Source organism: Eimeria tenella, genomic scaffold (genome assembly GCF_000499545.2).
Source record: "Eimeria tenella Houghton genomic scaffold, Eth_scaff38, whole genome shotgun sequence".
Classification (NCBI taxonomy): Eukaryota; Apicomplexa; class Conoidasida; order Eucoccidiorida; family Eimeriidae; genus Eimeria; species Eimeria tenella.
Genome location: NW_013543302.1, coordinates 17,819 through 37,563, shown reverse-complemented (window position 1 = coordinate 37,563; position 19,745 = coordinate 17,819). Strand labels below are relative to the sequence as shown.

General features: G+C 51.0%; 5 protein-coding genes across 5 annotated transcripts in view; 1 reads left to right on the top strand and 4 right to left on the bottom strand.

Moving 5' to 3' along the window:
- Positions 1 to 170: 170 nt before the first annotated feature.
- Positions 171 to 1,521, bottom strand: ETH_00014645 (Proliferating cell nuclear antigen, related; the record flags this gene model as incomplete). The annotated part of the gene is made up of 3 exons (XM_013376598.1): positions 171 to 413; positions 879 to 961; positions 1,389 to 1,521. 3 exons carry the CDS (start codon positions 1,519 to 1,521, stop codon positions 171 to 173), a joined length of 459 nt encoding a protein of 152 aa, XP_013232052.1.
- Positions 1,522 to 1,604: 83 nt separating this feature from the next.
- ETH_00014640 (proliferating cell nuclear antigen, putative) lies at positions 1,605 to 3,590 on the bottom strand (the record flags this gene model as incomplete). Its single annotated transcript, XM_013376597.1, has 5 exons — positions 1,605 to 1,732; positions 2,200 to 2,337; positions 2,617 to 2,918; positions 3,090 to 3,160; positions 3,579 to 3,590. The coding sequence occupies 5 exons, from the start codon at positions 3,588 to 3,590 to the stop codon at positions 1,605 to 1,607; spliced, it is 651 nt and encodes a 216-aa protein (XP_013232051.1).
- A 3,563-nt stretch (positions 3,591 to 7,153) lies between these two features.
- On the top strand, positions 7,154 to 9,553 carry ETH_00014635 (uncharacterized protein; the record flags this gene model as incomplete). Its single annotated transcript, XM_013376596.1, has 1 exon — positions 7,154 to 9,553. The coding sequence occupies one exon, from the start codon at positions 7,154 to 7,156 to the stop codon at positions 9,551 to 9,553; it is 2,400 nt and encodes a 799-aa protein (XP_013232050.1).
- A 1,231-nt stretch (positions 9,554 to 10,784) lies between these two features.
- ETH_00014630 (uncharacterized protein) lies at positions 10,785 to 15,664 on the bottom strand (the record flags this gene model as incomplete). Its single annotated transcript, XM_013376595.1, has 8 exons — positions 10,785 to 11,088; positions 11,392 to 11,456; positions 11,778 to 11,842; positions 12,140 to 12,211; positions 12,546 to 12,592; positions 13,011 to 13,117; positions 13,581 to 13,958; positions 14,522 to 15,664. The coding sequence occupies 8 exons, from the start codon at positions 15,662 to 15,664 to the stop codon at positions 10,785 to 10,787; spliced, it is 2,181 nt and encodes a 726-aa protein (XP_013232049.1).
- Positions 15,665 to 17,348: 1,684 nt separating this feature from the next.
- The window catches only part of ETH_00014625 (Microfibrillar-associated protein 1, putative), a gene marked incomplete at both ends in the record, with an annotated part of 2,949 nt that continues 552 nt past the window's right edge, over positions 17,349 to 19,745 (bottom strand). The window contains 7 exons of the mRNA XM_013376594.1: positions 17,349 to 17,410; positions 17,632 to 17,813; positions 17,950 to 18,023; positions 18,263 to 18,394; positions 18,617 to 18,691; positions 18,988 to 19,275; positions 19,534 to 19,692. Coding sequence (XP_013232048.1) covers positions 17,349 to 17,410; positions 17,632 to 17,813; positions 17,950 to 18,023; positions 18,263 to 18,394; positions 18,617 to 18,691; positions 18,988 to 19,275; positions 19,534 to 19,692 — 972 coding nt within the window. The remainder of the gene's footprint in view (positions 17,411 to 17,631; positions 17,814 to 17,949; positions 18,024 to 18,262; positions 18,395 to 18,616; positions 18,692 to 18,987; positions 19,276 to 19,533; positions 19,693 to 19,745) is intronic.

Genomic DNA, 19,745 nt, shown 5'->3' with positions numbered 1-19,745 from the left:
AGCAGCAGCAGCAGCGCGTCCTGCAGCAAGCAGCGTGCGCGCCTTTGCTGCTGCGCTGGCCCTGCTGCTGCTGCCGCTGCTGCAGCAGCAGCAGCTGCTGCCGCCGCTGCTGCAGCAGCAGCAGCTGCTGCTGCTGCAGCTGCTGGTGCCGCAGCTGGCGCTGCAGCAGGTCAGTCCTCGTCGATCTTGGGCGCGACGTAGAAGCGGAGGCAGCTCAAGTCCTCCGCGTCGACAGCCATTGCTGCTGCTGCTGCGCTGCAGTGGCCGGGCGGCGGCAGCGGGAAAGTGAAGCGCATGGGAGTGCCTTGAGTCATGGCCACTTCGAGGCGTTCGCAGAGGCTGGCGCCCTTCACGAAGTTCGACAAGTAGCGCACTGCGAAGTCCTGCTCGAAACTCTCGCTGCACTGCATGTCCTGCAGCAGCAGCAGCAGCAGCAGCAGGGCGGCAGCAGCCACGCCAGGTGCTCGGCAAGCAGCGGCGGTGGTTCACTACACAAACAAGGGAACTGACTGCTTGGAAACGAAGCAAAAGGCCACGATATAAACATATATATATCTATATATATAATATGTTTTATATATATATTATATATATATATATATATATATATATGCTATGCTTGTTGGTTACATGTGTGAAGAGGCGCTAATAGCGAGCACATGCGCATATGTAGTTAGTGGGTGGAGATAATTTGCAAAGCACAGGACTTGGTAGAAACAAATTCATTTCGAAAATAATAAATTTAAGAGAGCCTCAAGTATTATTAAAACATATTTGTCAAGCAGCAGCGGCTTCTTTGCATGCACTAAAATATAATTAAATGGACATTTGCGAAATTTCGCTGACTTGAAAATTCGGGCTATTTCAGGTGTACGTACAGGTGCGTGGATGACTCGGGTGACCGCCAAGTTTTCGCCTTTCGCGGAAAGCACAAGAGAATCTTTTTCTCCCCGAATTCTAACTGCAAAAAAAGAAAACAATAAAAATAAATAATAAATGAATTTAAATGGGAATAAACGCGAAATAAAAACAAATGACGCAAACAACGAAGAGCGGAGGCTCCTCCGCAGGCCACTCGACTGCAGCAGCAGCAGTTCTCGCGGCTGCTGCAGCTCTCAAGAAGAAATGCCAAATTAAGTATTATTTTAAATTAAATTAAATTAAAAACAAATAAATCAAAAAAGTAAGAAAGGAAGCAGCCCGTTCACACTGCACTTGTGTCTGCCTGCAGACCCTTGCCAGTCTGCATGCGCTCATTCCAAAACAAACAAACAAATAATAAAACAACAAATAAACAGTAATTCAACAAAGGAGCAATAAAACAGCAAATAAATACTAAACAAGCAGCAAATAGAAAAAAAGCGAGTGCATCTGTTGCAAAGTCCCACCGCTTTCCGCAATGGAGTGTATGTACCGCAGCAGCTCCTGGAACTCCTTCGCGTCGACTGTACAGACACACGAATAAGGCTCTTCCGGAATCCGCAGCCGCTCCTGCACAACTGTCAGCAGCGCCACTTCCATGTGCCAGGTGTCTGTACACCCCAGCAAACGCAAACAGCAAACGAGCACGCGGGGCAAGCCCCTTACACGCCCTGCTGCTGCCCCTACTGCTCCTGCTGCTCTTGCTGCTGCTGCCGCAGTTGCTGCTGCTGCGCCTCTTGCTGCTGCTGCTGCTGCTGCCGCAGTTGCTGCTGGTGCTGCTGCTGCTGCGCTGCATGGATTCTGGCTAGGCCTGCATTATGCAATTGCGGCATGTGTGAGTTGCATGCAGCGGCATGGAAATGCATGCAGATAATTACCTTTAAATTTATATAAATGTAAAAACAAAAAATAAAAATGTTTTCACTTGGCAGTATTTATGTGCACGTCCACGCACACGATTGAAGGCCTAAAGCTCGAATTTAATTGCAATTTAATTGCCCATTTAATTCATTTAATTAAATGATGAAAGGAATGGCAAATGGACGACTTGGGGAGCGGCAGCAGCTGTACGTACACCCGAGCCACGGCTCCGAGCAGCCTCGCCCGAGGGTCGGGCGAAAGCGGAAATGGCAAATAAATGACCAAAACAAGCAGAAAAGCAAACAAAACACACAAATAAACGAATATAACAAACAAATAAACAAATAAAACGAAAAACTAAACAAATAAATGGAAAAAACGAGCCAAGAAAGTGGAAAATGAAGACAGTCGACGCACCTGTCCGCTCGGGATCCTCGATGGCTATGTGCAGCACTTCGCCGTCTTCGTCGCTTCCCTTCAAAGTCGAAAGATGAACAATTTGTTTGTTCGACTTCACCGGCTGCAGCGCCTTCAGCAGCGTCGGCACGGACAAACCTGCACACGCAGCAGCAGCAGCAGCAGCAAAAGCAGCAGCAGCATTGCAGCAGCAGCATTGCAGCAGCAGCAGCAGCATTGCAGCAGCAGCATTGCAACAGCAGCAGCAGCATTGCAGTAGCAGCATTGCAGCAGCAGCAGCAGCATTGCAGCAGCAGCATTGCAGCAGCAGCAGCAGCATTGCAGCAGCAGCATTGCAGCAGCAGCAGCACTGCACCAGCACTGCAGCAGCTTTGCAGCAGCAGCAGCATTGCAGCAGCAGCACTGCAGCAGCAGTACCTAGGGTGACTTGGGCGTCGCATCTGTACTTGTGGAAAAGGTCGATTCCCCAGTGAGTGCTGACGAGGGCCACGTGGCTGTCGTCCATGGCCTGCATGCAGCAGCCCTCAGCGTCGCAGACGAAGTTGACTTCTGCGCAGGTGTCTTTGAGGGCTTCGAAGATTCGCCGCAGCGTCAGCCCGTCCAGGCTGCACTCGAACATCTTCGCTGCAGCAGCAGCAGCAGCAGCAGCAGCAGCAGCGGGGGCTGCCAGCACTCCGTAAGGCCGGTTTTGGAGCCCCGCGAAGGCCCCGGCGAAAGCGCTGCGCAGACAGCGCACAGAACGCGGGGAAAGCTGAACGGAAGTGGAATGCACTTGCAGAATGCGCGGCTTCCGCGGGGAAAAGGGGGTCTACAAACTCGAAACTATAAATTAAAATGCATTTTAGAATTAAATGGAATGAATATGCACTATTTGGAGCCTTTTAACTCACTCGCAGTGTGCAGGAGGGAAACGCAACTGCGCCGCTGACGCTGCCTTCGGCCGCGGCACAGGAAGTCGCTGCTGCAATCAAAAGACGAGAAAGCTCTTGTTATTTGTTATCAAAAACATTATCAAATAGAGTTTGTTCGGTTTTGAATTTAAAAGATGCAAATGAACTCCCACACACGCACGATCAGGCGGCATGCCCACGACTGTTGGGGGTGGTGGGGTTGGTGGAAGTCCGACTCAATTTTCGACCCCACCGACCCCTCTTATTCTCAAATACATTTTAAATGAATTTATAAACAACAAAAAATAATTAACGTTTGAAATAAAGAAAGATTAATGTCTAGCCCGGGCACAACGAGCGAAAGCTGCACAGAACCGGCAACTGCTCGCAGCCGACAGGTGATCACGCCTCGATACTGTTTGGAAGCAGGAAAACGACTGCGTTTCACCTTTTTTTTGTTTTTCACATTTAAATTTTATTTATTATTACTTTATAAAGCATAATAGACAACATTATACGAAAAAGTGACGAATCGGCTCCATGGATACCTGTTTCTCCGTCCACCCCCCTGCGCTACAGCCGCCTCTCCTAAGCAGGAATCCTCCTGTGTCCCTGCCAACAACTTAGTTCCAGATTATAAAATAAGAAGAATAGAATGCAATTAACTAAAAGAGAAGGACCCGGATAGATTGGAGACTCCCTAATGGGTCTGTTCAGGCCAAAATGCCTCTGCAAGGCTCAGCCAACTACAGCCAAAGAGGAATCCCGCGGGTAGACGCGACCAGAAAGAGCACCTCAATAGGCTTCCTCTTCGCACCGATTAAATGCAGATAATCAACAAATAATAAATGGACTGAAATGACTGCGAAATTTGGCGGCTTCTCTTAGCTGGGGAGAGCCCTAAGAGCACAAGAGAGAGAAGAAAAAAGGAAATCGTCTGAGCTCACTATTTCACTCTCTGCCACTCTCTGCTCAGTTAGATAAACTGCCCCTTACTCTTCATTTTATTTCTTTTGTGAAATAAAAATAAATAAGTAAAGACGCAACAAGACTCAACTTGACTTCGCCCGCCAGCTGATGGCTTTGTGCAAAGATGAGAAAAGCGCCTTATACTTGCTGCTGAATGTTCCCGCAATCAACATTTTGCCTAAATTTGGGAGATAAATTCGATTAGTTTGATTTTTTATTTATTTGCAAACAGTGAAAGTACACAAATGACTAAATGCCCGTCTTTGAGCTGTTCTGCTTTCGAAACAAACTGGCAAAGAGGATATTTGTTATCCTCTGGCCTATGAGCATTGCTGTATCTTTTCAGATTTATTTTTTCTTACTAGAGCCCAACTCATTTGCCATTTCCTCTGTACAGGACAGAGATAAACTCACTTGCATGCATTATATATATGTGGATTTCAAGTCTGACTTCCTCTCAGAGTGAAACCAGAGAACAGTGAAACTGCAAAGAGCCAAAACAACAAGGAAAAGCTGCTGGCTGGCTCTTTTGGCAGCAGCCTTTTTTTCACCTTTTTTTGTTTCTTTAGTTTATTTAGTCTTTTCTGGACTTCTGTAGATCTTTCTTTTGTTTGTACCTTCTCTGGCTGAGCTGCTGGAGCTTTCAAAGCCTCTGTGCAGCCCGCGGGCAGTTCTTGCTGGTTGAGTTTGGCTTTTCAGCAGCTTATTGGGAAATTTCAGAAAAGGTGTTGGGAAATAATAGGAGAGAAAGGCAATTTTAATTCGGACATATTTCTTCGGGGGCCATTTTGCTCTTTTCCCGCTTTTCAAATTAATTCGTAGCTGCCTTAGCACCGTTTTTCTTAGACCCGCCTTCCCTCCCGTTGAAATCTTCTTTTTTCTTCAAATTTGATTTATCAAAGATGTATTTTCATGTAAATGAACTCCAGAATGGTTGCGTTTCAGAAAAAGTCCGCTGTCGCTGTGCCTCACGGCATATTCTTATGGATGTCAGCCTCGACATTGCATTCAGCTTTCCTTCGCTTTCTCTCCCCAAGAAAACCGAAGTCTTGAATTCAATTGAAATGAAATTAATTCAATAAAACTAATTAAGAGCCTATTCTTGAGGACAAACGTGCTTGTCGAAGCCCATTCGTACTCAAAAGAGGCTCTTGAGTTATTTCTTTTGAGTTAAATTCAAGTTTTCGTTTCCTGAAATCTAGGAAACAAAGTTCAATACAATTGACGGCTACCATCTGCAGCCGATTGGGCAAGTAAAATAGGCCACGACAAGGCAGCAGCTACTTATTTAATGCGACAAAACAATTAACTTTTCAAAATACAAAATAAGGATTAAGAGGGTCCAGCATTCTTCTTGAAACAAGAAAAACTTGCAATTCTGCAACTCTAGAGCTGCATGGGTGGGGAGAAGCAACGCAGTGCACCAGAATGCACTATAACTTTCAGAAAATGTCCAAAATGAAGGAATTAATAAATTGAAATGAGTCCATGAAGGCTTTTGCTGCTGCTTCGCAGAAAGGCAGCACATAAGAGCGATTAGGCGCGAGCTGGGCGGCTGTCTTGCTGTCCATTTCAGCTGTAGGGTTTACGGTTTAGGGTTTAGGGTTTAGGCCCCTCTAGAGACGCGAAGGAGAATCAGAACAGCAATAAGATTGAGGTAAGCTGTTCGGCTCTTCTTCATTTCCGAAGAAATTGCAAACAGACAGCTTCCTTTGGTGCATTTCAGCTTTTACTTTCTTTGCTTGAAATGAATTTCCCGTGGGAGTTCAGCAGCTAGCTCTCCCCCAAATTCCTCCATCATAATGTCCTTTTGGGGACTTCTCAAGCTTCTTCTATTGTTGTATTATTTCTAGAATCCATAAATGGGGCTTCTGGTTTTAAGTTTTGCACAAATTCCTCCAATGGCGCCCAGCTTCCTGCATAGGCTTTGATTTGCTGGCAGCATCGAAGTGAACTATGTATTTGGCTGCCTCGCCACGAACTCATGGGGAAAGCGCCACAGTTTTTGATTTTTTTAGCTTTATTTTCATCCCTTTTCTACTTTTCTGCACTTTCTGGGGGATAATCATGGCATTTATTGCCATTTTAGTTTTGCTTTCGTCGCCTCCCCCATGTCCGCTCCTGCTGGGGGAGGAGCGTTGGAACTCAACCTGGCCGTCCAGGGTGGCTCCAAGAGTTTCCTTTCCGTGAAATGAAATAATATAATCAACTCAATAATATAATTTCATTAGCATTTGGAAAGAAGCGCAGATCTCCACGTTAATCGCGGCGCCGATCTAGCGGCTGTGCTCAGGACTGAAAGACAGCTATCTCCCAGTCTCGAACGAGTTTCGCCTAATTTTGTTCGCTAGAGAGGCTTCTGAGCCTCCTATGAGGCTTTGTTTTCTGTTTTCTTTCGCGGAATATAAATATTTTCGAGGAAAGCGCGCAGAACATAGCCAACCTCTGCAGCTTCCTGGGAAGATCGCCCTAGCATCGACACTAGCAGCAATCAGGGCCGCTGCCCCTTCATTGCACTGTGTCCCGAACGCAGCACAAATAAATCCCTAAAGTGTTTGCCAGCGGTGTTAAACCTGTTTAACTGAATTGTTTGCAGATTTGCTTTTGTTTTGCTGCTCTCTGCCCGCATCGACCTCGGAGGACTCCCTGGGAGCCCCGTAGACACCTGCGTCTCTTTTCGCCAGGGCAGCAGCTCGAAACAAAGTCTGCGGTTTGGTGCTTCCAGATAAGCAGCATTTATTTGCGGGTAATAAAGGGTTTTGCTTCTTTTAGGGTCTGCGAAGCAGCAGCAGCAGCAGCGGGAGCAGCAGCAGGAGGAGCGGAAGCATCCCCAGCGGAGGAGCGCGGGCGGAAGCGGGGGAGTTGTGGCTGCGGCGGTGTGCAGGCGAAGCACTTGGAAGTATTTTCGCGTTTGTGAACGACTTTGGCTTATTTGCATGCAGTAGTTGTGTCCGAAGGCGCTGGGCTGCGCGGGTTTTGGCTGCGGGTGGCGCTGCTGCTGCTGCTGCCGCTGCTGCTGCTGCTGGGTGCCGCGAACGGGGAAAGCAGCACTTTCCGTGGGGATTTTTGCGCGATTTTTGGCCAAGTTTTTGAAAATGGAGTTTTCGACGGAAAGCTGGGCCTTCGAGACGCAGGACACGCAGACGCACACTGCGGGCGGGGGCTCGGACTTTGAGCTTTCCACCATTCGCGACGGCTCTCTGCGGCAGCAGCAGCAGCAGCAGCAGCAACGGGGCCAGCGAGGCAGCAAAGGGAAGCAGCGCGGGAGTTCTCTGGCGGGCGACGAGGTTGCGGGGACGGAGTCGGAGGGGGCGACGCTGGAGACGGGGGCAACAGCAGCAACAGCAGCAGCAGCAGCAGCAAAAAGCATCTCTGCGCGCCGCTCGCGCTGGAGGGGACGCGTGGGCCTCTCCCTCGTGCTGCTGGGAGCAGCACTGATGGCCCTGGCCAGCAGAGCCCGCAGCAGAAGAGCCACAAGCTGGACGCAGCAGCAGCTGGATTCTGCTGCTGCTGCTGCAGTTGTGGACGAGGCGTACAGACAGCTGGCGGGCTCGGGGAACGTGTTCAACCTCACGGACCCGCAGCTGGTGCGGCACGACCCTGCAGCAGCAGCAGCAGCAGCAGCAGCGGAGGACAGCTTGCTGGACACTCTGCGGCAAGTCTGCTTCTGGCGCAGCAAAGAAAGCTTCCCGAGAAGTCTGGCCAACTCGATTGTTGCTGCAGGGACGGGAGCAGCAGCAGTGGCAGCAGCAGGGCCCGCTGAGCAGGCCTCGCGCGTCGCCGGAGCAGCAGCAGCAGCAGCAGCGCCAGCAGCAGCAGCAAGGCTCACCGCAGCTCCTGCTGCTTGGCAGCTGGTGCAGCTGCGGGGGCTGCGGCTCTTCGAAGAAGTGTTGCAGCTGGAGACGAAGACGGGAGTGGCTCCTTACGACCCTGTGCGTGGGGGCTTCGGCCCGGAGCAGCAGCAGCAGCAGCAGCAGCAGCAGCAGCAGCAGCAGCAGCAGCAGCAGCAGCGGGGGGACGAGGAGCAGCAGGAGGACGAGGAGCAGCAGCGGGACGAGGGGCAGCAGCAGCGGCGGGAGCTGCAGCAGCAGCAGCAGCGGCTGCCGCTGCTGTACCAGGCGCTGGAGGACTGGGCGCGGGAGATGGAGGAGCAGCTGTTGCTGCTGCGGGAGCAGCAAGCAGCAGCAGTGCTGCAGCAGCAAAAGGGGCCGAAAAGCGGCGGAAAAAGCGGGAAAAAAGGCGGCGGCGACGGCGCTAATGGCACTAATGACATTAGTGGCATTAGTGGCACTGGTGGCGAACAAACTCCCGAAAGTTTGATGCAAACTCCTTACTTCCGGGAGCTAAATGATGCCATTTTCGTGTACGGACAGTTCCGCAAACTCGCCAGCAGCTGGTCTGCTGCAGCGCCGCCCGACGGCCTCTTCGAGAGCGACCGCCAAGTGCTGTCGCGGCGGGCGGTGTCTGCTGCAGTGTTCAGCTGCTTCGCGTCTTCGCTGTCGAAGCCCAGCAGCAGCAGCAGCAGCAGCAGCAGCAGCAGCAGCAGCAGCAAGAGCGCCGTGGAGCTCGGCCAGAACAGGTTCGTCCCCGGCTTCGTCCTCTACTTGTTCTCCAACCAGAGAGACACAACTCCTTCTTGTCTGGCGCGGCTGCGGCAGGCGCTGCAGCTGCTGGGGCCGCCGCCGTTTGCTGCTGCGGGGCAGCAGCAGCAGCAGCTGCAGCAGCTCGTCGACGCGGGGCTGCAGTTCGCGGCCAAGCGCAGACGCGCGGGAGAGCTGCATGCAGAGCTCGAGTTCCTGGAGGCCAACTTGGAGCCGCAGGGGGCTGCTGCAGCAGCAGACGGGGTCCTCCTGGCGCGGCTGCAGCAGCAGCGAGCAGCAAAAGCTGCTGCAGCAAGGACTGAACTCCAGGCCCTGCTGCGGGAACTCTTCGTCGTCGAGCTGCAGACAGACTTGGCCCTGGCCACCTTCGACGTGGGCAAGCTGCAGCAGCAGTTTGCTGCTGCGCTGCGGCGCGTGGAGGCGGCCGCGGCGCCCGGCGCAGCAACTGCAGCAGCAGCAGCAGCAGCAGCAGCAGAAGCAGCAGAAGCAGCAGCAGCGGCGCTCCGCGCCGCCAAACAAGACCTCGCAGCAGGCCTCGACCGCCAGGGCACCACGGCCTCCGCCTGGATCAAAAGACTCGAAAGAAATGCGAAAGAAGCAGCAGCAGCAAACCTGAGTCCGCTGAGTCCCGAAGAAGCAGCAAAACTCAAGACCTTCATGCAGCACTTTGCAAACAGGGCGCTGCTGCACAAGGCCCTGCTGCACCTCCGAGCTGCTGCAGCAACGGGCGCGCAGGAGCCCGGAGCAGCAGAAAATCTGGCCAAGACGAAGTCCCTTGCTGCTCTGGCCCACGTGAACATCACTTCTGCTGCTAGGGGCCCGCTGCAGCAGCAGGGCATCCTCCCCTCCTGGATCGGCTGTTCGGATGAGGAGCCTTTCTTCAGAAGCGTTTAAATTCAAAACTTTCTTCAAACGCATTTAATTTTAACTAAATGCCCTAAGGAGCTCCACACGGCTCCAAACGGCACCCCAGGGGGCCCCGGGGCCCCGGGGGCCCCAACTCAGGCGCAGCCAGCAGAAGTGGAAAACCGGCAAATCGGCCAAGATTCTCGCCTTCTCGGGTTACTTTCGACTTCTTGAGTCATTTTGCTTTTAATTTGTTGAATTTGTTGCGGAGGTCGGGGGTTATTCGAGGGAGATCGCGACCAAACGCTGCGAAACGGAACTGCCGAGCCTATTTGAATGCACCTTCTGCAGAAGCCCCGAAGCTGCAGGTTCGGGCTTCCCCCACGCCTCTGAGATTGCATGCGCTGGGGAGACTCTCGTGGGGAGGAAATAAAACAGTTTTGACGACCTCTGGACCGGTCTTCGTTCGCGAGTGCGTGTGCTTGGGGTGTACGTACAGCAAAGGAAAGAGCCCGACAGATACACAAGTATTTGTCTTTAGCCAGAAGCCTCCAGAGTGCATGCAAATATTAAAGCCCCCAGAGCGAAGAAGCCTCTTCAGCTTCCACAAACAGCTGCATGCAAAAGTGGGTCTGCTGCTCCAGTGGGTCTTTCAGAGTCTTCAACCTCGCCTTACTCCTCCCAGCAGCAGCCCGGGGGGCCCCGGAGGCCCTTTAGAGGCTGCGGGGGCCCCACAGTAGGGGGGCCCCACAGTAGGGGGCCCCCATGGGGCCCCCACAGTAGGGGGGCCCCACTTTTAGTGGGGGCCCCAGTGGGGGGCCCCAGGGGGCCCCCCAGTGGGTGCATATGGATGTGGGGGGCTCTGAAGTTTGGGGGACCCTTTTTTGTCATTCTTGGGGGCCCCCCTTAGCAGGTGTGGGGCCCGGGGCCCCCAGGGGCCCCCGGGGGCCCCCTGGGTGTGCAGGGGGCCCCAAAGAGGGCCCCAGCGGTGTTGTGTTGAAGTTATTTTGACTTGTGTTGTCAAGAGGGGCATTTCGCGTCAAAAAAAAGGTATTTGGATGTAAAAAATGCTGCATTTGCATGCAAAAAGATGCATTTGCATGCAGAGGGGTATTTGCGTTTGCGTTGGAGAATAAAACGCGGAAAAGACAAAAAGAAAACAAAAAGACAAAAAGGAAAGAATTGAAATTAAGTTTCGGGAAGTGCTCAGACAGCAAATTCGACTAAGTCCTCGAGCTATGGACCACTGGTCACCTGAGTGGACCACTGGTCACTTTGCTCATTCTAAGAGCAGCAGCTGCTGCTGCAGCTGCTGCTGCAGCCCCGCTCCTGCTGCTGCTGCGGCAGCACCCGCCGCTGCAGCGCCAGCCAGCAGTGCAGCAGGAACGCCTGCTGCAGCAGCCTGCACAGGAGCGGCAGGAACAGCCAGGGCCTGTGGGGCAGCAGCAACGGCTGCTGTGGGTGCAGAGGCAGCTTGCAGCTGCAGCAGCAGCTGCAGCAGCAGCTGCTGCTGCTCCGTCTCCAGCACCGGGCGCTGCAGCAGCAGCAGCAGCGGCTGCTGCCGCTGCTGCTTCTGCTTCGCCCTGCCGTTTGGCGGTCCTTTCAAGGTGCTGCTTCCTGCTGCTGCTGCAGCTGGAGACTCCCGAGCGGTCTTCTTCGATTTTGTTTTATATTATACTTTCGCTGGATTTTTTATTTCCTTTGTAGTTGCATCTGCCTGTGCTGCTGCTGTGCTGCTGCTGTGCCGCTGCTGAGGCGATCTCTTGTTTGTGGCCACTTCGAGGAACTTTCAAAGTCTAGTTCACTTCAAGCACTTCTTCCGAAGTCCATTTCCTTTATTTTAAAACTTATCTTAATTTTAAAATGTAATTTGCTTTTCCATTTACTTGAACAGCAAATAGTAAAGGCAGGCCAGACACCCCAGGAAGCCCGGGCCGATGGTGCCCCAGTGCTGAACAGAAAGCGCAGCAAAAAGATCTGAATTCCTCCAAATAAGTAAACTAAAATACAAAATAGAATATTATAAACAGTATTATTATAAAATGGGACATTATAGAAGAGAAAGGAAACAAATCAAAGCTGGAAACCCGAAAAGAAGCGGAAGTTGAACAAGTTGAATGCAGCAAAACAGAACCAAAATAGATATTTGAACAGAACAGATATTCGAAAAAAGTTGAATTAAATTTGTTTGGAGTTGCATTAAACTTATTTGAAATTAAAAAGTTAAAAATTCATTTAATTCAAATCTGAACTTGAACTCAAGTTGCCTCACGTCTGACGCCATCGCCACCAAGACAGAAACGGAAAGCGACACACTAATGACTTTCTTCAGCGTCGCTGCGAACAGAAACAAAACCTCTTAATTCAAATTAAAAAAGGGTTTGAGACATACTTTTAATTTAATGGGGGTTTAGGGTTTAGGGTTTAGGGTTTAGGGTTTAGCAGTTCGGGTTCCTCCTTATGGGGCATCGCTATGAAGGGCGCGCTTTCCGCATTTTGGAATTACGAATTTGTTTGTTTTTGAAACTGATTTACTTGCTGTATTATTAATTTGTTTTTAAAATTGATTGATTTATTTTTATTTTTATTTTTATTTTATTTTGAAATTGTTTGATCAATTCGTTGGGAACTCACGGTGAGGTGACAGCAGAAACAGCGAAGGCCAAAAGAGGCAAATTTTGGCGGCCAAGGCGCCGACGACGACATCTGCAGCAGCAGCGCAGCAGCAGGAAGAAGCAGAAGAACAAAAAGCAAAACAAACAATAAAATATAAATGAAACAATAAATTAAAAACAAATAATTAAATATTTCTAATAGTTTGCTTTTTATTATTTATATTTGTGCACAGAAACAAAAGCGAAAGAAAACCTGCAGCAACAACGAAGGCCAGAGGCAGCTCGCCGAATAAATAAAGAAACAAAAAACAAAATAGAATTAAAATAAAAAAATTAAATAATAAACTAAATAAATTCAAAATAAAAGAAATTAAAACGAAAATAAACAAAAAACAAAAAAGATTTGACCAAGACACTAAACGAACCTTGACGCAGAAGCGCGGTGTACAGAGAGGGCGAAGCGCCGAAGAAGCTGCAAATAAAGACAAATTAATTCAAATACTTATAAATAAATTAATAAATATAAACAAATAAATAAATTAATAGATTTATTTATTGGTTAGATGAGATCTAAATTGAAAAATAAACAAAAACACAAGGAGTAATTTGTGAGGCTATTTGTGAGGCTAGAAGCACCCAAATAGGAAGAATAAAAAGAAAAAAAGGCAAAAAGAAATGAAAGAATAATAAAAATAATAAAAAATGAAACAAAAATAATAAAAAATAAAACAAAAATAATAAAATTAAAAAGAATGCGGAGGAAAACAGATCCAGGCCAAGAAGCTACAGCAAAGCACCTCGGAAAACAGAAAAGTTCTGAAAAAATAAAGTGAATTAAATGAATTAAATGAATTAAATGAATAAAATGAATTAAATTAAAACAAACTCACAATTGAGTGAGGGATTCAGGTGTAGATACAGAAGAGAAAGGCAAGAAAACGAGACAGAAATAAAAACTGAACACTAAAGCCAGCCGCGCCCACAGTCTGCCTTCTTCCTGCAGCAAAGCAGCAGAACAAATGCAAACAATAAAAGAATTCATTCAATTCTTTTAATTTTAAAATTAAAAGAATTAAATTAAACTTTAATTCCTTTTAGTTCCTTCGAAAGTGCCAACAGCTCAGCTGACACAAATGCGCAGCAGCAGAAGCAAAAAGAAATGAAAACAAATTCTTCTAAAACCCAAACTTTGAAAAATAAAATATATTTCAAATATTCAAATAAAAATAAAAGATTAAATGCAGCAGCGCATGCAAAGTGGCGAAAGTTGAAAAGTTGCAAATTTGAACACTGCAGCAGCTGTGCATGCAGATGCATGCATGCATGTCTGGGGTACAAATAAATTCAAACAAAAGAGTTTTAAAATGTTTAAATAAAATTATATTTAAACATAAACATTTGTAAGTATGAAATAGTGGCAGCAGCAGCAGCTGGAAAGGTTCAAGTTTGCTGCTGCTCACTCTGTTAGCAGCAAATAAGGACAGCAGCAGCAGCCGCGGCTGGCTGAAAACGCCAGCAGCAGCAGCACCCAAGAAGGCAGCAAGCAGCGGCCCAACAGGGCTTTCAATAACATCGAAGATGAGCCCATTTGCTGCTCCTGGCGCTGCTGCTGCTGCTGCTGCTGCTGCTGCGGCGGCGAGCGCGGCCCCGAGCGCGAAGGGCAGAGCCGCGAGAGAAGCAGCAGCAACTGCAGCAGCAGCACCTGCTGCAGCAGCAAGCAGCAGCACGTCGTACAGAGGAGCTTCAAACAGAAAAAAGCCGAAGCAAACAAAAGCCAGACACCAGCGCATTGAAACCAAAGACACCCAGCCCTCCGCAGCAGCTCCTATCGCCATTTTCTGCAGCAACACACAGCAGCAGCAGCAGCAGCAGCAGCAGGAGTGGATCTGATGAGGAAGCGAACACCGAGAACAACGCACAGAGGCGCATGCGCTGTGGATGGAAAGATATACAGAATATAGCCACGCGCTGCTGCAGCAGCAACAGCAGCAGCAATAGCAGCAGCTGCTGCAACAGCAGCAAAGTCTGCATGCGCTTTAAAGTATTACAGGGGAAAACGGATAGTGTGCACAAGAGTGCTGCTGCAACAAGAACTGCAGCAGCCTACACCAAAACGAGCAGCAGCAGCACCAAGAGCAGCAAATACAAAACAGCAGCAGGAAGAGGACAAACAACAACAACAGCAGGAGAAACAGCAGCAGCAGCAGCAGTAACAGCAGCAGCACAAGCAGCAGCAGAAACAGCAGCAGAAGCAACGGCAGCAGCAGAAGCGGCAGAAACAATAGCAGCAGCAGAAACAGTAGCAGCAGCGGCAGAAACAGCAGGAGCAGCAGAAACAGCAGGAGCAGCAGCAGGAGAAACAGCAACAGCAGCAGCAGCAGCAGCAGCAGCAGTGTCTCACTGGGTCTGCGGCGAAAACGACGAAGTTTAGAGCCAAGAGGAGCGGCATGAAGCCGAAGATGCAGACGTGGTTGAAGTTGAGGAAGTGCAGCAGCAGCAGCAGCAGCAGCGAGGCGAGGAGCGGCAGCAGCAGCAGGTGCTGCAGCACGAAGCGAGCAGCAAAGCCCCTGGGCCCCGCAGCAGCGCCGGCGTGCTGCCGCTGCTGCTGCTGCGCCTGCTGCAGCAGCAGCCCCGCAGCGTAGAGCACGAGGGGCGCAGCAACAAGCCAGACGACCGCGCTGCTGCTGCTGCAGTAGAATGCATGCAGCAGCAGCCTGCGGAGCTTGAGCTGCTGCCAGGCTGCAGCAAGCCAGTCTGTGGCTGCTGCTGCTGCTGCTGCTGCTGTGCTGCTGCGGCTGCGGACGAGAGCCACGGGGGCAAAGGCAGCAGCAGGAGATATGCAGATCTGAGCAGCAGCAAAAGCGCTGCGGCGCAGCAGCAGCGGCAGCAGCCGGAAGCCACAGAAGCTGGCCAGCGGGGCCAGCAGCAGCAGCAGCGCGGGGGCCCTCAGGAGGGCCCTGGGGGCCCCCAGGGGGCCCCCCCGCAGCAGCAGCGCCGCCTCTTCGCCGGCGCAGCGCAGCAAAGTAGCAGCAGCAGCAGCAAAAAGACCCAAGTACCCAGGGCCTCCAGAGTCTCCTCGAACTACATGGACACAAACCATTAAAACAAAAACTGGAAAACAAACAAACAACATGTTGGAAAACTCCGGATAAGGCAGAGGCCCGAAGGCCCCCGACAGAGACTCCGCCATTCTCCCGCTGCTGCTGCTGCTGCTGCTGCTGCTGGTGCTGGTGCTGCTGGTGCGGGAGGTGTGTTGCTGCTGCTTGTATTTCTGTCGCTGCTGCTGCTGCTGTTTTTGCCGCTGCTTTGGAGGCACCTGCGGGCACGGGGGAGCAGCAGCTGCTGCTGAGACGCTGCTGCTGCTGCTGCAGCAAAGCGGGTTTGCGCCCGTGTGGCCGGGAAGCCGAGCTGCACACAGAAGGAGGCTCGGCGGGCGCGGAGGGGCTGCTGCTGCTGCTGCTGCGGACTTTGTGGGCAATTTCTGCAGCTCTGGCCAGTCGGAAGTGATTTCTAAAAGAGAAAGTGGAAATAAAACAAAATTCATGACCCGGGAACTCGCGCTGGAGCCCGGCAGCCGGAGGATCTGGGCTTCCGCGCTGCCGGTCGCCAGCAGCAGACCGCCGCCGCAGCAAATGCGACGGGCCGGCCCTGAAAGGAGTGAAACTGAGGAAAAGAAGACCCCAATTGTTTTATTCTGCGCAAATTCAAAAGCTGCTGCCGAGATCAGCTGTGACGGGAATGAACATGCAGCGGGGAGCCGCGCAGTCCAGGCGGTGGAATTCGGGCGAAACTCGGGTGTCTGCGCATACACCGCAGACTCGCTCGCGGTACGCGAAACTTTTTTCAAATTGCAAACTTCAGATTTAAAAAAAGAATGTTAGCAGTTAAAAGAAACGAAAATGGCGCGACTTGAGCCGTGGGGCGGTGACCCGATGTCTTGCTGTACAGGTCTTCTTCGCTGCGGCGCTTCAACTTAGCAGCTCTTGTGCAATTTAAATTAGTTTCTTTTGTTTTTTTTATATAAAAATAATAAATTCAGGTTTTTAAAGCGTTAGACGCAAAATGAAGTAGAAGATTCGTCTCGAATTTGGGAATTTGTTTGCGCTCGAGTTCCCATTTGCCCAAAATGCATATTTCCGGAATTTTCCCAAGACCAATTAACTCTCTATGTCCACCAAATCAACTTAATGACTTAAGGCCAATTAGCTGCAACAGCAGAAGCCAAAAGCATGCAGCAAAGGCCTCAACAGCTGCAGCAGCTTCGCCAAACTGCAACAGCAAACTTCCCGAAGAAGTAATTCAACTTCTGCAAACAGCTTCTGCTGCTTCTCACTCATATAAAGCTCTCTGGGCTCTTCCTGCTGCACCCAAAGCTGCAGGGCTTTGAACAAAATGCTTTTGTTGATTTAATAATAAAACAAAAAACAAAAATTCGGTGAAGACAGAACTCTAGAAGACACAATTGCATGCAGTCTACAGCTGCACTCGACTCGAGCCGCGCTCGAGGGCTTTTGAATGAATATATTATTCATATATCTCATAATAATATATATATATATAATATTATATGTATATAGTATATATATATACATGTGTATATATATATATATGTAGACTCAAGACCCTAAGTTTACTTTTGCTCAGTCCCTCACAGCCAACGATTAGCTAAGCAGCAGCAGCAGCAGCAGCAGCAGCAGCTGAGTGAACAGCAGCAGCAGCAGCAGCGAGCGTACTAAGACGCGCTGCATGCATCCCTTCTTCCCCGGGGCTGCTTAGCGGCTCTGCTGCTTTCTGGAGCAGGAGGAGCAGCAAAAACCTCGAAAGTTTTCAGGAAGACTGAAGCTAAGAGGAGTTAAAAGGAAATAAGTGAAGAGCTCTGCAGCGCGGGGACTGCAAGCTGCTGCTGGAGCTGCGCATACACCTGAACGGCGCTTGGCTTGCGGCTCCCCGTGAAGGACAAAACCTGCTTTTTAGTTTCCGAAGTCCAACTTGGTTAAATAAGTTCCCATTATATAAATAAGTTTATATTCCATTAATAAAGCTTGCAAGAAGCCCCGGCTGCAGAAATGGCAGCAGTTCTGCTGCTGCTGCTGCTCGTTCCTGCGCCGCCTGCTGCGCCTCCCCGGCTGCTGCTGCCGGCAGCTGGGAACTAAGAAGTCCGCAAAGAAAAGAGAATGAGAAATGATAAAAGGAAATAAAAAGAAAAAAGAATGCAACAAACCCGAACTTCAACTGTCTTGCTTCGGTTTCCGCAGCGAAGGCCGTTCGAAGTCGTTGGCGCCTTTGATTCCTGAACAGCCCAAAGGGGAAACACGCGGAAAATCTCAGCTTTCTGTTTCCAGGTTGAATTAAATGAAAATAAATGCAAAATTTGGTTCAAAATGGTGATTTATTCCGCTAAATTCCGCAGTTTCCACCAGCTTTCCGCGGCCTCGAGAACTTGAACTTGAACTTGAACTGCGCAGCAGCGCAGCAGCGCAGCGCCGCAGCAGCGCTGCAGCAGCAACTCACCTGCTGCTTTCTTCAGCAGCTTCTGTCCCTGCAAGTCTCGCGTGGCCTGGGCCCAAGGATGAGACAAATCCGAAGTGTCCACATCCACCAAGTGGGTGTGTTTGCTGCGGCCCCCGCGGGCCAGCTCGCCGCGCCGCAGCTGCAGGATCTTCGGCAAAGTCTTCTTGTCCACTTTGTCTTCCCTGCAGCAGCAGCAGCAGCAGCAGCAGCGCAGTTGGCTCCCGCTGCGCCCTCTGCGTCTGGACGCAGCAGCCACTGCAGCAGCAGCAGCAGCTGCTGCTGCTGCTGCTGGTGAGGGAAGCAACTTGACACACGTACCCAACAGGGGCGTTGAAGTCCCGCAGATATAAAGGCTCTTCTCCGCTGCGCGCCAGGTCTTGGAAGAAAGCACCCTGGAGGGAACAGCAGCAAACAGCAGCAGCAGCGCAGCAGGCAGCAGCAGCGCAGCAAACAGCAGCAACACGCTTAAATTTCAAAGGCAAAACCGCACAGCTTTCTGCATTTATTTGCTCAAACGCAGGCTATAAAGTGCATTTACTTGCAACAAAGAGAAAAAGCCAGCAGCAAACGAGGCGGCTGCACGCGCGCTGCTGCCACAGCAGCAGCAGCAGCAGCAGCAGCAGCAGCTCACCCTGTGGTAGTACTTCTGCATGAAGTTGTACTTGTGTCGAATTTCCCTCTTGGGCTGCATCTTGTCCAGTTCTTTGTCGTCTTCCCGCCGCTCCTCCGCAGTCATCTGCCGCCGCCGCTCCACCGCCTCCAGCTGCAGCAGCAGCAGCAGCAGCAGCAGCAGCAGAGTGCGAGTGCGGAGATGAGGAGGGGCAGATCAAGGGAAAAAGGCAATCGAGACTTCAGCAGCAGGTGGGCCGGCCAGAAGGCCAGCGGCAGCAGCAGCTGCAGCATCAAGTGGAGCAGCAGCAACAGCAGCAATCAGTCAAACAGCAGCAGCAGCAGCAGCAGCAGCACCGTGCTGCTGCAGACTCACGAATTTCTCTCTCTCCAGCTGCTCCTCCTTGTCTCTCCGGATCCGCTCGAGCTCTCGCAGCTTCCAGTCTTCATACTGCAGCAGCAAAGCAGCAGCAGCTTCTAATCAAATCATTATTATTATCATAACCTATTTAGTGAATAGCAGCAGCAGCAGCAGCAGCAGCTGCTGCAGCAGCAGCAGCAGCGGTTCTTCTTGCACGAGAAAGCTCGTGCAGAAATGGCGAGCAAAGCAAAACACGCATTAACTAATTTCAGGAAAGCGGATTTAAATAAAAATAAAAGTAAATAAAATAATAAAACAATAAAGCAAATAAAACAAATAAAAGTGAAAACAAAATTGGCAGCAAAAGAAGAAAAGACAAAATGGACCTCTTGGGCGGCGTCGAGCCCGTCAGTATCATCCGGCATTTCCTCCGAGCCCATGAGGTTCTTCTGCTGCTGCTGCTGCTGCTGCTGCTGCTGCTGCGCCTCCACGGGAATGACGGGGGCGTCTGCTGCTTCCTCGTCTTCGCGGGCCAAGACTGCGTAAACCATTTGCTTCGTCTCCAGCTTCCGCTGCTCCACTTGCTGCTGCTGCTGCTGCTGCTCCTCCCGCACCCGCCGCTGCTGCTCCTCCCGCTCCATGACTGTCAGCCGGCTCGCCTTCGGCACGAAGGCCTGCAGCAGCACCCCGCAAGCAGCAGCCACGCTGCAGCAGCAGCAGCAGCAGCAGCAGCAGCAGCGGGAGCGGGGCAGCAGCACGAGCAACGGCGGCAGCGGCACACCCGCAACGGCAGCGCGAGCAGCAACAGCAGCAGCGAGAAAAGCTGAAACGCCAGAAGCAGCGACAGCAACTGACACCGCAAACAGCAGCAGCAGCAGCAGCAGCAGCAGCAGCAGAGGGCTGTTAGCTGCAGTTCTCTGCTGCTGGCTCACAGGCTTGTGCAGCACGACGTTTGTCTCTTCGGGCTGGTCTTCGGAGACATCTGAGAATTCGGACTCTTCGCTTTCTTCACTTTCTTCTTGCTGCTGCTGCTGCTGCTGCTGCAGCAGCCGCTCCTCCCTCCTGCGCCGCTCCAGCACTGCTGCTCGCAGCTTGTCCCGGTCCGTAATCGTTTCTGCTGCTGCTGCTGCTGCTGCTGCTGCTG